This window comes from Sminthopsis crassicaudata, chromosome 2 (assembly GCF_048593235.1).
Source record: "Sminthopsis crassicaudata isolate SCR6 chromosome 2, ASM4859323v1, whole genome shotgun sequence".
In the NCBI taxonomy this organism is placed as follows: domain Eukaryota; kingdom Metazoa; phylum Chordata; class Mammalia; order Dasyuromorphia; family Dasyuridae; genus Sminthopsis; species Sminthopsis crassicaudata.
The window spans coordinates 219814645-219830816 of record NC_133618.1 but is presented as its reverse complement, the minus strand read 5'-3'; the positions used below and the strand labels follow the sequence as shown (position 1 = coordinate 219830816).

General features: G+C 33.6%; 1 protein-coding gene across 1 annotated transcript; it reads right to left on the bottom strand.

The window, feature by feature from the left end:
- Window positions 1-3832: 3832 nt before the first annotated feature.
- Window positions 3833-4777, bottom strand: LOC141553361 (olfactory receptor 2AG1-like). Its single transcript, XM_074285057.1, has one exon. The coding sequence runs from the start codon at window positions 4775-4777 to the stop codon at window positions 3833-3835; it is 945 nt and encodes a 314-aa protein (XP_074141158.1).
- Between the last annotated feature and the right edge of the window lie 11395 nt (window positions 4778-16172).

The following is a 16172-nucleotide window of genomic DNA, read 5'->3' as shown; positions in this document are numbered from 1 at the left end:
TAAACCTCTTTTATCAATCTAGGTTTTGGGTCTGTAAATTCCTTTACAGAGAACTGCTTGCGATGCTAGAAGGAAGTTCCCCAGAACTTCCTACAATTGCGCTGAATCCTGAGGGGTTACAGGGGAGCCAAACCTACCCTGTACCCCAAACCTGACACTAGACCAGTAACCCTAATTTCAATTGGGTACCCCAAATCTAAACTCATCATTTTGGTTCCCTCTATACCTCATCACTATTTTTATTTCATTTTTTTATAGTTGTATTTATTTTGCAATTTATAATTTTTTCCAAACTTTCTTCTTTCATAATATGAATAATATAGAAATGTTTTACATAATTGAACATATAGAACCTATACCAAATTTTACTTTCTTAAGGAGGGGAAAGAGAAGAGAGAAAATTTGGAACTAAAATTTTTATTTAAAAATATTCAAAATAGTTTTTATATGTAATCTGAAAAAAACTACTTAAAAAAAAGTATCACTCATAAAAGATGGTGAACTTAATTGGTAAATGTTGTGTGTGTTTTGACTACTGCACTGATTTGGTATACCCTCTTTCACCCCCTTCTCCAGTCTCCTCTGCCCTGAGATACAACAATACTGAAATTAAACCAATTGATAATTCTATAATGTCCTATAAATGTTAAGTGAAAGAAAAAGTCAACCAATGCAGCAAATTCATTGTTATCCCATTTTGTGAAATTGCTCAAGTCACCCCAAACTTCAGCAACCACCACTCTGATCAGTCAGCAGTCATCAAATTTGAGCAAGATCATCTACCAGCAAAAGATTATGACTAGTTAGAGGCTTAGATTAGCATTTTTTTTTCTATTTTACCAAGAAAGTAGTTTTAAAAATTTGCAGGTGTACATTTTTTTAGACACAATACTTGAATGGGATAAACTAAATAAAGACTTCTCATGGGAATATGGTTTCAACCTATATGTGTGTGTGTGTGTGTGTGTGTGTGTGTGTGTGTGTGTGTGTGTGTGTGTGTGTGTGTGTATTCAATGTGATTTTGACTTGAGACTTTTTGCAACATCAATTTGAGCTATAGCTAAAAAGTTGCAGGTGTTCAATTGTCTTGGATGAACATTTCCCCGTTTCACTCCCCACCTCTTAATTAGCATTTAAGTATGTCTTTTAAAGACTATGACAGCTTTATAAATTCAAGTCACAGAATTCTCTCATCCAAGAATATCTGCTTGTATAGCAATTCTTTAGGGAAATTTGAATGGAGAGTTTGTTATTTATTTTTTTGTTTCTGGGATAGATTTCCATGTTTAGAGTATAAGCCTGGACTTCCCCAAACAATGGGAGAAAAGGTTGGGGGGATGAGGGCTTCTGCATTTAGAGTTTATTTAATTTTGTATTTTGCAGTTTGTGCTTTGCATTTCTCTACTGATCCCTTGTCTGTTGGGAGTTGTCCTTTCTTGCAAATTCGTAATAAATCCTTTTTTTTTTTTTTTTTTTTTTTTTTTTTTAAACTCGAGTCTTTGATTTTTAATTTGGGTAAGGGTCACTGTCCCACAAAATACTGATAAATTACATTACAATGTAAACCTAATTTTTATATGCACTAGGAAATTAAAAAAAAAAGATGATTCTCTTTATTGTGACATTTACTTTATTGTAGTGGTCTAGAACTGAACCTGCAATGTCTCTGAAGTATACCTATATATAATGGTGTTGCTTGGTTGGGTGGTAATAAGGCATAATATATAAAAGACATTAAAGTGAAAAACACAAACTTAGACAAAAGATCAATAACTATGGTGTCTAGAATGACACTGATTAGGAAGTTGGGTAACAGGAAGGGTAATGGTTCCTTTATCAGTTAAAAGAAAGGAAGACTTTGGAGGAAAGTTAATGAGTTCTCTTTTGGACATGTTGATTTTAAGAAGACTATGGAACATTTGATTTGAACTGTTCAAAAAGCTGGTAAAAGGAGCTAGGAAATTAGAAGAGAGATTAGAATTTGATATATTGATCTGGGAATCATCTGCACAGAGATGATATATTAAACCCATGTGATCTGAAGAGATCTGAAATTGAGAGAGAATAAAGAGAAAAGAGTAGAGTGCTACTCAGCAGAGAACATTGGGGGAATTCCCATTGGATTAATTTATATTTCTTCCAAAGTTGAGAAAGAAATGCAAGTGTAAAAATTTCCCTCCAACCCCTAAGGTGAAAGGATTGAAGGAGTGCCTCTTGAATCTTCAACTTGTTATGAAAAATGGAAAACTTTGAAGGAATGAATGGGGAAAATATTTAAAAAGAAAAACAAAAACAAACAAAAAAAAAGAAAAAAAAACAAAGAGGAAAATTTAAAGGCTCTTCAGTGAATGCTAGTGATAGGAATTTGTTATTCTAAGAAGAGACTTAATTTTCTCAATCCCTTGGCCAATTCTTATCCAATCTGCTAGTACTTTAATTGATTCATTAGCAGATAATTTGTTTTATGCTATGTAGATGAAGCTTGGGCCTCGGTTGAAAATAACAAAGAAACTGTTAAGTGACTTTCCCAAGGTCAGATAACTAATATGTGACTGAAGCTGGATTTTAACTCAGGTCTCCTGGAGTCTAGATCTAATGGTTCTTCCATAGTCTAGGAAGGACATTCTACTGGCCTTGGAAGGAGAGGGGAAATGCAAGAGGTTTGATCTAGTAGGGACATTTCTTGAAGGCTTCCCCTTTCATAGTTGTAGTCCAAAGTTAGGAATAACCAAAAAAGACACTTGCTTTCTTTGGGGACTTAGCTCGAATTAGCAGAATTAACATACTTTTACAATGTATAGTCCAGTTAAATACCAACTTATTAAAAAAAAAAAAGCAGGGTTTTATATTATTGAATATAAAAAGTACCTCCTTCTAATTCCCTTAATACTCCCAGACATTTAACTCTCTCCTAACTCCAAGCCCCAAATGTAACACAAACAATTATTTAGACCAGATTCTATTTTTATACTTTCACAGATCTGTATTCTCAGGGATATGAAAAAGTAACCCAACAATGCTTACCCAGCTCTTAGAACTCATTTTATGTTATTGTGAAAATCTTGGACAGGAAATCTACCTTTTAAAAAAATATTTTGGCATTGTGGAGATATCAGTGGAGCAATGTTATTTCTTGCTGACACTATGCAACTGCCCACATTTTTTTTTCTAGTTATGCATGCAGCCTTATAGCACCTTTTACCCTAGGTCTTCTGAATTCTTTTCCATTACTATCTGTTTATGCTCAATAAACTTATGGTGATCCTCAACTTTATTTGATCAAAGCAAAATTGTATTAACATAATTAATTGCCCTTTGAAATAGTGGATTTTTCTTTCCTTGATATTTTTAAGTAGAGAGTGGGTGAATTGACTTGTGGCAGAAATCAAAATCATATAGATAATGATATTCAAATGGGTGATTGTTGAGCTATATTTGAAAAATCACAAAAATTGAGAGAACATCACACTACTGAAATAGGATAAATTTTATGTTAGTTTTCAAAAGTAGAAAAGTATATTCTTCAAACTATAGGCTGCTGATTTTGACTACAATTCTTTCAAAAGAATTCTAGAATGAATTATGAAGTATGAGTTTTGTTACCTAGGCACAATTATTGCCAGGAAATAGAAAAGAAAATATTTTGTACTTCACTAGAATTTTCCTTATGTTGCCCTCATGGATAGAATACAGTAGTGTTGAAATAAGAATAGAAAAGAAAATTTATTATTATGCCATATGAAATGATTCAGACAAGTGGAAACAAGCCTAGAGAGTATTTCCTAGTTACTGGCTATCAGCTGAGAGATCAAGCAAAGACATGTCTAGGCTCCTACAATTTTGGTTTTTGGATGCCTTTTCCTAGTAACTTCTTCAGTGCACCTAATACATCCTTGTTCCTCAGGCTGTAGATCAGGGGATTCAGGGCTGGAGTAATAACAGTATAGAACACAGAGAGTATATTGTCCTGCTGAGGGTTATGGTAAGAACTGGGTAGGACATACATGAACACAGCAGCTCCGTAGTAGAGCCCAACCACTGTCAGATGGGATGAACAGGTAAGGAGAGCTTTCTGTCTCCCTTGTGTTGATGGCATGTGGAACACAGCAGTTAAAACTAGTGTATAAGAGGCAAGGATAGCAGAGAGAGGGAGGACGAGGAATGTTACTCCCATTGTGTATACCATGAACTGATACTTTGTGGTGTCAGTACATGCAAGCTTCAGCAGTGGAGGGATCTCACAGACCAGGTGGTGAATCTCCCGGGCTCTACAGAAAGGGAAATGCATAGTGTATGTGGTGTGAATAAGGGAATTTAAGAATGCCAAGAGCCAGGATGTGGTCACCATGGACCAGCAAACTTTGGGTCTCATGAAAACCATATAGTTCAGAGGATGTTGAATGGCCACATAACGGTCATATGCCATGAAGGCCAACAGAATGTCTTCAGCACCTCCAATTATCAATATTAGGAACATCTGAAATCCACAGCCTGAAAAAGAGATGGTGCTCTGTCCACGTAAATAATCCACTAGTGTTTTGGGGGAAATGACGGTTGTAAATAGCAAATCCATAAGTGAGAGCTGGCTGAGTAAGAAATACATAGGCACATGTAGCTGCTTGTCCATAGCAATTAATAATAGCAGGAGACCATTGCTGATCATGGCCATGAGATAGAGGAATGTGATTGTGGCACAAACCAGTCCAGGGAACTTACTGTCCTGGAGAATTCCAATAAGGAAAAAAGTATTCTCCAAGGTGGTGTTCCAGAATTCCATTGCATAGATTATGTTTTTCCTGGAACAAAACAGAAAGATAAGTGCATAGACCTGATGAATCCATGAAAACTGTTCCAAGCCACTAAATTCTAGGAGGTATCAAGCCAATGTGGAAAAAGCCTTCCCATTGGTCAACTGGACTCACACCAACAATTATTGAGCTTACTTCTTAATAAAAGTATTTCCTTTCTACAACATACAAAGATGACCATCAAGTTGAGTCAAGTGCAAAGGAATTAATTATTTTAAGGTATCTATGTATATGTGTGTGTGTGTTTGAACATCAAAAGAAATATATAAAAGAAATATAGTTCTTTTGATGTACAAACACATATAAAATATAAAACTATCTGGGGTGATGTGATTAGAGGATTGTTTTAGATTTTCTTCATAATTTTACTTTTTCTTGACTTTAAAAATTTTTGCTTATATTTGTAAGTTCTGCTGTTTTCTGCCTAAAATGATTTATATAGATTATGTAGACTTACATAAATTTATTATATATTTGTAATTGAAAAAATCATATAGCTAGTGATATTAGTGTGAATTTTGAAGAAGAGTGTTAAAGAGAAGAAATTCAATAGATACAAATAGGATTGTATTTGTTTCTATCCTATAATGTATGAATTTATGTTTATGTGTTTCATGTCTTTAATTTTGTTTTCCTTTACCCCTAAAAATCAAATGGTAGTAATTTGTTTAAGGATGAAATAAGAAGAGTGAGAATTGTGATGATAGTAACATCCTATTTTTTTGTGCTTTCTAATAAATTTGCTCATTCTATTTCATTATGGTCTACCTGTAGTTATAAAAGATTGAATATCTTTGATAATGACAAGGCATCCAGGACTGAGTTCCATGCCCCATGTATGAGCAGGAACCTGGAAAGCAACATGTTATTCTGATTTCTCAACCTGTCATCAAATTGTTTCCAAACCACTATATTAAATGAAATTTATAACACACACTTGCTCTGAAGTTTTGGAGATAATAGTATAAATATAATGTCTTGCTATATTACTTTTAATTTTTATAAAATATATATTTGTAATCAATTTATAAATGTAATCTTATAATTTTACATAGTTTCAAATTATAGATAGAATAAATTTTTATAATTTATAAATATAATTAGTGTAAATTTTACTTTAGAGATTTGGGAAAATTATTTTTATTGTGAGTACTTAATATTTTTAGTAGCATATTAAATAATCCAAGTGATTGATCATTTTATTATTATTGGATTAATGGTTGATAGACTTTGCAGAACAAAAATTACCTTAGGAATTATTGTTCCAGAGCATTGTGTGTGGTCTGGGCATTATTTTCAAATCTAAAAAGGAGATTAAAGAAACTCAGACTATGCATATTCTAAAACTCTTTTATTTAGAGTGATCCTGTGATTTGTGGAGAGACTTGATAAGGCTTAAGAGACAGAGAGAGAGCAAAACTCTTAAGTTTGGTAAATTAAAGCATTTGTTTAATTATGTATTATAAAATTATATTAAACATTGATTACACAGATACACATATCTATGCTTATTTATCTATATCTGTTTTTATGGAGATCAACTCTATTGCACACAAATGCCTTGACTTATGTTCCCTAAAATAAAGCTAGATCAAATGAAGAAAGCAAGACTGTGGAGGTGATGTAGAAAAGACCACTAATTTTTCTTGGATAAATTCAGAACTACACATTTCTTGACAATGAGTTGTTTAATTGCCCTGTGGATAGAAGCAATGTTGAAAAAAAAAACACACAACACAGCTTCTGGCTCTCTGGAAATCAAAGAATCTATCAGATTTACTTAGTCTTCTATCTACAAGTCATGTTCAAACTTGAAGACAGCTATCTATGACATCTATAGCCAGGTAGGTCTACTTCTGTGTGCAGAATTAAGGTCCAGAATCAATATTAAAGAAATGCAAAAAAATTTACGCCTAATCAAACAATTTGTTTTTTACTTAAGGCTTTAATTTTGTTTGCATAATACCCTGGAAGGATTATAGTAATTGCAAATGAAAGGTAGTACAAAAAGATTGTACTGTTCTATTGAGAGAAAAATTGAAAGACTCAACTTGATAAATTAAATATTATTCAGAATGCCAGCCCTCTCCCAATAATTTTTCAGATCAATGTATATATGTACATGAACAGTTTTCCACAATACTCAGTCTCAAGCTTTTCCCAAGAAAGCAACTTCTAAAGTTTGAAGGATTGTGATAGCATAATTTCGCAGTTACTTTCTGTGAACATGGTATCTTTGTGTCCTTCCAGTACAAAATAGCAGTAACTTAAACACAATTTATAACTTGGACTCCATGCAGAAAGAGATGGTGAAAGTGCTAGGGGAAAGTATTTTCACTTTCAATTTTTAGTGATAATAAAATGTTCTTTGAAAACATCAGTGAATTTATAATTCAGAACATTGTGAACCATATGTTAAGCTTTTCAGCATAGAGGTGGTAAACTATAGGTATACAATGAAGTATATATTTAAAGAAATAGTAATGTTTTTCTTTTTTCTTTCCTTTTTTTTTTTTTTTTGACTTGTTACCAAGGAAATTCTATTAAAGGGGCATTAGAAAGTGATAGCAGGATTAAAGAAAATTCTACTGGAGTCTTTGGGAAGTGATAGTAGGATAAAAAAGAAAAAGAACTTTGCTTTAAGGAAAGAAAGAAAACATCTGAGGAAGGAAAGATAAGTTCTAATATATACTAGAGATTTGAGAAGAGAACATTATATAGAGAAGAATCACTTAACAATTGGAACTAATCGGCTTTAAGCTGAAAAGGGCAGGAAAAGGAGGAAATTATGTATGTAGATCTACTAATCTTTTTGCTATAAAATGATTCTAAGTCAAGTTTATTGATAAGAATAAAAGGAGTGTTTTCCAGGAGAAAAAAATCAAACATGAAATCCAATAATAATAAAGGGTCTAGGATGTATATGTGCACTAAGTACAAAGAATGGATAGTAAACAAAATAAAACAGATCACACAACTCATGCAGAAAATTTGACCTTGTGGGTTCAATTGAAATTATGTGGGATGAAGTATTCATATTAAAAGTATGTCTCTAGGAGTGTACACTATATTCATAATGAACAGGAGAGTTAAAAGAAGCAGGGGAAAAAAAGAGAAAAATGAAATAGGGAAATAGCACTGTATATTAAGAATCATATGCAATATCCTGGGAGTTAAGGGGAGGAAACAAGTTATAAAACATCTGGGTGAGGGTCATTGAAAGGAATATCAGAGCTGACATTATTGTGAGAGTATAATTCAAACAAACTAGACAGAACAAGTAATTTAGACAAAAAATTTAAAAATCAGGTCACAAACATGCAATGTCAGTATAGTGGTAGAGTGATAGAGAACTTACCTAGATATTGAATGGCAAATAGAAATAATGGGAATTTCAGGGATGAATGACTATATTATCATGAATTTTGTGATGTAGAAGAAAAGAAACACTATGAATACTATGATAATTACCACATATTTTGGGAGGGAATAAAGAATGAGTAAGATTTAATGGCTTAATATATTAAAATTAAGCAGCTAGTAGATGTTGTTGATAGACTTGTTGTTTGGAAGATCTAAGTTCATATGTTGCAAAAGGTATTTACAATTTTGGAGGATCAGATAAATCACTTGCCTTTCTTGACCTCAGTTTCCTCATCTGCAACATAGTAAAATAATAACATTTACTTCACAAAATTGATGAAAAGATCAATTAGGATAATATGTGTGTAAATCCTATATAAATATTAACTATCATGATTATGATGTTTATTATTATTTCAAGAATTGTTGCCATTAGTGAAATGGTAACCATTGTAAAGATCAAGTACATGACCTTCTTTTTATGTGACTAAGTTGGGTGGAGAAGCATATTATGCAAAATAAGTATGTAGAAGATCAGGAAGGTTAGGATGGTTAGACAGAGTATCAATATCTATGTCCCCCATCTATTAATAAGAAGACAGGCATGGAAAAGGAAAGAAAGACTAAAAAGCAGGCATTGAACTTATTCTGGAAATAAGGTCTGTACCTTAAAGTTTGTTTTCCACTGGTTACCAAAATTTTGATCGTGAGGTAGATATGGTATGAGTGAGCCTCAGTTGAGGAGAGATGACTAAGTTAAGGAAGCAGAGGAAGTAACTCAAACTGATAACAAGAAAAAGGAATATTATCCCACATGGAACAATAAGATAAGGGTATGCATAAAAATAAAGCTGGTGTTGAAAAGGGAGGTCAAGGATTATGTATTATTAGGAAGGATATGGGTCTTATTGAGAAATGGAAGATGGAAAGAATGAGAAAGGAAAATATTAAAGGTAAAAAAAAAGCCAGTTTGTTACTTATGGAGCAGTATTCCAGAACACAGAAAGGGATGGATAACTTCAAAGTAGAAAACTGGGAAAATTGTGGGGATTGGGAAATGGAGTATTGAGAACAGGGGTAGTTGTGGGTCATATGTTATGGGGAAGGTCTTAACCATTGAAGAATTAGTGCAAGTAGGTTGTCAATGTCCATAGGAGTTTTAACTTTTGGGTGGAATGCTCTCAAGGTGTTAGGCAGTTCAAGAGGGGACAAGTGGTGGGAGGTGAAGAAATACTATAATTCCTTTTATTCTAAGATGAGATACCATGCTGAGAAATATAACAAAATGTTTTTTATTCTCTTCTCAGAATGAAGGAAACTGGTACACAATGGAATTATGAAATATTGAAAAGATAATAAATGATTTGGTTTAATGTATGTTTGAATATATGTGGGGATGGAAATCTGGAATTAGAAAAACTAGGGTGAAGGGAAAGATAGAGAATGAAATACAGTTTATTCTATCTCCATGGAGTTTACTAAGTGTCATAATGGATAGAGTCCTACACTTGGATGAAAGAAGATGGGCATCTGAATTCTGCCTTACAGATTTCTGAGTTTCCATGTAGCTTTAATTTCTCTCTGCCTCAGTTTTTTCATCTGTTATTATTCAGACATTTTTATTCATTTTCAATTCTTTATGATCCCTTTTTGGGTTTTCTTGGCAGAGATATTGCAGTGGTTTGCTATTTTCTTCTCTTATTCATTTTTCAACTGAGGAACCTAAGACAAAAAGCATTGAGACTTGCCAAGGGTAACAAAGATAGTAAGTATTTGAGGCCAGAATTGAACTCAGGTCTTTTTGATCCCATGCCTTATGATCTATTCATTGTAGCACCTAAATATTTCCTTATCTGAAAAGTAGGGATAATAATAGCATATACCTCACCAGGTGATTGTGAAGATAAAATGAGTTAAAATATATAAAGTGCTGTGATAGCATAAAAAAACATGTGAATGGCAGCTGTTGTTTGTTCAATTAATGTTTGTGTTTGTTCTATTCTTCTTTACTTTATACTCATGTTCCAGTGCTATTTATTACAATGGTTTCTAGCATATTACATATCTATGGGAGACTCATTTGAGAATACATTCAGTTCTAAGAGGAAAAAGAATTTATATATGAAAATCTCATTTATAATTTTTGCCTTCTTTTGTCCCTTCACATCCTATCAAGAGAATGTTAATAGTGAGGTGAAAAAAGGAGACATTTATATAAGTAGAAATGTCCTAGAACTTGTCTTTGATCTCCTCTTTGGAGTGGGAGAACAATTCACTTAGTTTGAGTAACATTTAGCAGTTTTGAGAAAATTAAAAGAAAAAAAATATTCCTTTAACTTCTTCCCACATCATTTTTTCTGTGCATATTTTAACAATTACTAGCCAAAATTGGACTACCTATTGTAGCACAAAGGCAAGAGTTTTCTCTTAGGAGAAAGTATAACCATAAGGTGTTGAATATCTAATGTAAACTGTGAAATGAAAGAAGAGAATTTATTGGAAATCCCTTTGATCATTAGTGAAGACCAGAAACTTGTTTTGGAAGGCTAGTAGAGAATTGAGCTTTTATATGGAAATAGGAATCTATGTGGGAACTAAATTGGAGAAACTCCTTTTCAAAAATAAAATGATTAAATATTTTAGTTTGTCTCTCTTGGGAGGATGTGGTGAGTAATTTTGATGAACTATGGTGAAGTACAATCCTTGGGAGTGGCCATAGCAGGAAACACTATTGTAGAAGTCAGAAACCAAGGCATTCTAAAGTGATAAAAGGTTCTAGCATCAGTTTTGAATGCAATTCCCTGCAAGACCCTCAATGAATTTATGTCTATTACTAATCCTCACTTTTGCCCTCATCAACAATGCTATGTGTCATTGGAAAAAATTGTGGGTAAAGGAGAAAAGATAAGTAAAGAGGTATCAGTGACTTTTTCATTATGAGGACCCTATGATAGATTTCTTTCCTTAATTTGAAACAGAATTTTAGATCCTATTTTATTTCTGCCCTGCCCCCTCTCTCCCATTTTCTTTCCCTAATGCAAAGGTCGATTTAGATTCTGTGTGTGAGAATACACAGCCCCTCACTTCTGATGGAGGAAAGTCGGTCAGTCTCCAACTCTACTGGTTTTCCTATGGTTTACAGAAAGTCTGAAATAATCTAGTGGAAATATGTGGGGGGGGGAACTTTTATGTTTTCTAACAGATTAATATAGGATGGAATTCCTGAAATGACATGATTAGGCCTGCATAGATTTTAATGATATTTGGCTTCTCTGATGATTTAATTAGACAGGTATTCTCACAGCTCAGGAATCATATTAAAGTAACATGTACCCACTACTTTTATCTTTCTCCCATGTGTGAGGAAAGGGAAGAAGCTGCTTGTCTTACCTAATTCTCCCTGAACCAGCACCTCCTGATCAGCAATGGGAGCAAATGAAAATCTATAGCTCCAAGGTTTGAGAGAAAAGTGACAGAATGAGAAGAGCAATAAGTGAAATGGAAGAAGAGTGCTAAAGCACTATCTTTCAATATTCAGGTTTTATTGTCTTTGAGGAGGAATAAAACCAATAAGAGTCATATTCTTGGGGGAGTCAGCTCTGCTGTCCCATCAGATGCCTCTTCTTTAGATTGGATGTCTGCTTCAGCTCAGTTGAAATGGAATTCATTGATTACTGGAGCTGATATCATCAAGGACTTTCTGTTCCAGGGTCAGGGGCTTTAATGAGTCCCAAAGGGGCATTATTTGGCCTGATTCCCTTTGACTCCTTTACCTGCTAAGCAAGGGAGCTACTCTGGTATCCTGAGGGTTCTTTTTAAACATTATATTGTAGGCTCTTTCTAAATATGGGTCACAAAATTGATTGGTGTTTATTTAAAATATGTATGTTTACTTTTCTCATCTTGAACTTTTTTGTCTGCTTTACAGACTGATCAGTAATTTCTATCTTGCCTTCTCTCTTTTTGTTTCTATCTCTGTCATGTGTTGAGACCCTGGATATCTTAGAATCAGCCAGAGTGAGGATAAGCAAAAGTTTTTATTCTTGGTCTTTTGGCATCGCTGTCGGGATTAGATATAGGAATCTCCATACCTCCTTCCCCTCTCTCCACCACCAAAGAATGATCCTCCTTCTCCTATTCCACCCGCTGATCTCTCCTCCCTTCTCTCACCACACCTGAGCCAGTATAGAGTTGAGTAGGGTCATCCTCCAAACATGTTAATAGAGAATTGTCCAATTAGCAATTAGCCTTAAATGCTAGGTTAAGTGCATCTGCTCAGTTCTAGCCCTTTATAGCCATGGGGTTTTTTTTTGTTGTTGTTTTGTTTTTTTCATAATATACAAAACATTTATAGAAAAATAAATCTGGAACATTGTAAAGAGTATAGGCCATGGGGTCAGAAAAACCTGTTTTTTGCACTCTTCCTAACAGTATTAACTAAGTGATGCTTAGCAAGTCATATAATTTCTTAATGTCTCTCCTTTCCAACATTAGATATTGTGCAACAGGTGCTAATCTGCATTGGTAGGTTAGGTTTTTTCATTGTTAGTGACTTTATTAGTAAGTTTAACAGTCTCATTCATTCTCCCTTCACCAAAAAATCCTCTTTTGAAACACATAATATTGTGATAAATATTCTAGTTTTATTGATGTTTATAAATTTGTCTATCATGTCTATTTGTGTGCATGGTTGCATTCTCATGATGTTCAAGTATATCATGTAATTTTGAAAGGACAACAAATCCATCAAGAAGTCAAATGTATATTATATCTTAAACAATTTTCCCGTAGACATTCCCTCCTTCCCCCTTTGTCTTCTCTTGTCTTATTCCCATCCTGAAAACACAAAAGAAATAGGAACTACCTACCTTTTATAGCCTAGAGAATTTTCTGTAAGTGGAGTTATTAGAAAGTAATTTGAAGTTACAAGATTTTGCTTGGCTATTGCTTAAGAGGAGTCTGATGGGAGTCACCACCTTTTGCATGGATAATTGTTTCAAGTTTCTCTTAAGATCTTGATACTGAGGAAATACTTGATAGTCCTTTTCTGAAAATGGTTAAAATGATGTAAAGGGAATATTCAAAAATAGAGCAATACATTTCAAAATTTAAGAACCATCTTGATCAAGGTTTCTCTATAGTAATCCTAGATGCAATCCTTTTCAAACCAATCAAAAACAGTTCAAACCAGTTAAAACTAGAGTAGACCAGTTTACATAGGCCAAAACTGATTTATATCAGTTTAAAACCCAGTAAAAACCAATGGTTTAAAAAAATCAAAAATGGTCCAAACTAGTCAAAAATCAGTTTAGACCAGTTCAAACTGGTCAAATTTAGTTCAAACTGTTAAATCAGTTCAAAATATTTTAAACCCCATTAAACCAGTTGACACTAGGTTACTAATTAAAACTTGTTTAAACCAGTTGAAACTGTTTTGGCTTGGATTAAATTAATGAGATGAGAGGAAATCTGATAGGGTTTGTTTAAAATAATAAACCAGTTAAAATCTATGTATTGAAAGGGTGGACCAGGCAGCAGTTTAAACCATTTCTAAGCCTTGAAATATAAAATATGAGCTTTTACCCACCATCACCACCATTGATCAGGGAAAGATTTCAAAAGGTTATATAATTTAGATTTCTCTTTGGTTTCTTACTGGTGTTGCCTAAAGATCAGGAGCTATCTGCATTAGGAAGTACAAATTAGACAAAATAAGGAAAAGCAGCTTCAGCACTTTAAGAAGAACTCAGGTAAAGGTTACATTATACAAAAAGAAAACTCCATGAATACTTCCATTAAGGGTAAAATAATCAACCAGAAACTGTGAATAATTCCTTTGCCAAATATGTGCTCTGAACTTGATCCCACTTTCCTTTGGACCACTCATGAGTTAGAGTGTTCCTAAAATTATTAAATGATGAAGGCCATGTTTTGACCAACTATTTTTACTATACCACCTTAGTAAATATTTTCTACTAAATGTTAATTAAATCTAGCTGGCTAATTGATGTAAACTGATAATGAATAGGGGAGCCAAACAGATGTGTTCTCCTTAGTTATAATACTAGAGAAAATCCACAACTTTATAGGACATTCATTGGAGATATAAGTCATCCTTAAGGGACTCAACTTCCTAGGTCAAATATGATTTAGGAGAACAAATGCATATCTGTTAGGATTCTTACAAGGTACTAAGACAATGGAATTGATAGAGATAATAATTATCTAATTTAGCATGGTTCAGTATGATTGATCTGATCCAAGGAGATGTTATGGGCCAGAACTTGAAACAAGGTACTAAGTGGAATTGAGGAGACAGTGGTTAAATCTACAACAAATAATGGTTTCCTAGTGATATAATGATTGGTGTATATTCAGTGTGGGGCATATAAGGAGGAGATCTCAGGGCCAGGAAGGAGAAGCCCACTAGAAGCTCATTCGGAGGGAGCTAAAGGCAGAAGGTGGGAGAGGCAAAGGACTACTGGCAGGAACTCTCAGAACCAAGGAGAGAGACAGGCTTCTAAGAAAGCTAACCAGACCCCAGGTAGAAGACAAGACTTAAAAGGAAACAATATAGGATTTGGTCTTTAATCCCTGACTGCACTTGTGGTGATTACTGGCTGCCTCCAGAAGCCCCCCAAGAAATCTGCTCCCAGAGAAGATTATATTTTAGAGAAGAATATTACACATATCCAATTCTTTTATGTATCAAATATGATCTATTCATATATATACAAGGGAGGAATAAAGTAATGAAAGCAAAGTATAATTCAATTTTATTTATGAATAATAAGGAAAAATTTATTTTTTAGTATTTTGTTTTCCCCCAATTATTTAAAAATAATTTTAAACATTAATTTTTAAAACTTTGATTACTAAATTTTTTTTCTTCCCTTCCCATCCCTTAAGAAAACTAAGTAAAGTAAATCAAAATATGCTTTTTTTCCCCCCTGAGGCTGGGATTAAATGACTTACCCAAGGTCACACAGCTAGGAAGTGTTAAGTGTTTGAACTCAGGGCCTCCTGAATTCAGGGCTGGTGCTCTATCCACTGCACCATTTAGCTAAAATATGCTTCTGACTGTAAATAACCACTAGTTGTATTTTTTTTTCTGGAGATGAATATTATTTTTCTTTATAAAAGTTCCTTCAGAGTTGTCTTGGATCATTGTATTGCTGAGAATAGCTCAGCAGTTCATAGCTGATGATTTTACAATATTGCTTTTACATTGAAAACAGTATATTTCACTTTGCATCAGTTTATGGAAGTCTTTCCAGGTTTTTCTGAGAACATACTGCTCATTTCCTTTATCATTCTTCTTTTTTCTCAATAGTATTTTTTCAAATACATGTAAACATGGTTTTCAAAATTAATTTTTGTAAGATTGTGTTGCAAATTTTTGTTCATCCTTTTCTTAACTCCCCACTCCTCAACACAGCAAGCAATCTGATGTAGTCCTTTTAAACATCTTTTCATATTGCCATGTTGTGCAAGAAAAATTAGCCTAAAAGGGAAAAAAACATTATGGAAGAAAAAAAAAACAAGCAAATCAAAAAGGGTGAAAATATTATGCTTCAATCCACATTCAACCTCAATATTTCTCTCTCTCTCTGAATGTGGATGGAATTTTCCATCTCAACTATATTAGAATTGCCTTAAATCACTACATTGCTGTGAAGAGCCAAACTGATCACAGTTCATCATCACATAATCTTGTTATTACTGTGCATTGTGTTCTGGTTCACTTCACTTCACTGAACTTCAATTCATGTTAACCTTTCCAGGCTTTTTCTGAAATCAGCTTATTTATAATTTCTTAAATTAATATGCCATAACATATTCAGCCATTTCCCAACTGACTGGCATCCACTCGATTTCCAATTCCTTGCTATGACAAAAAGTGCTGCAGATTCAGTAATGACATTACTGGATCAAAAGGCATACACAGTTTTGTAGCCCTTTGATCATAGTTCCAATTTTCTCTCCAGAATAGTTGGATCA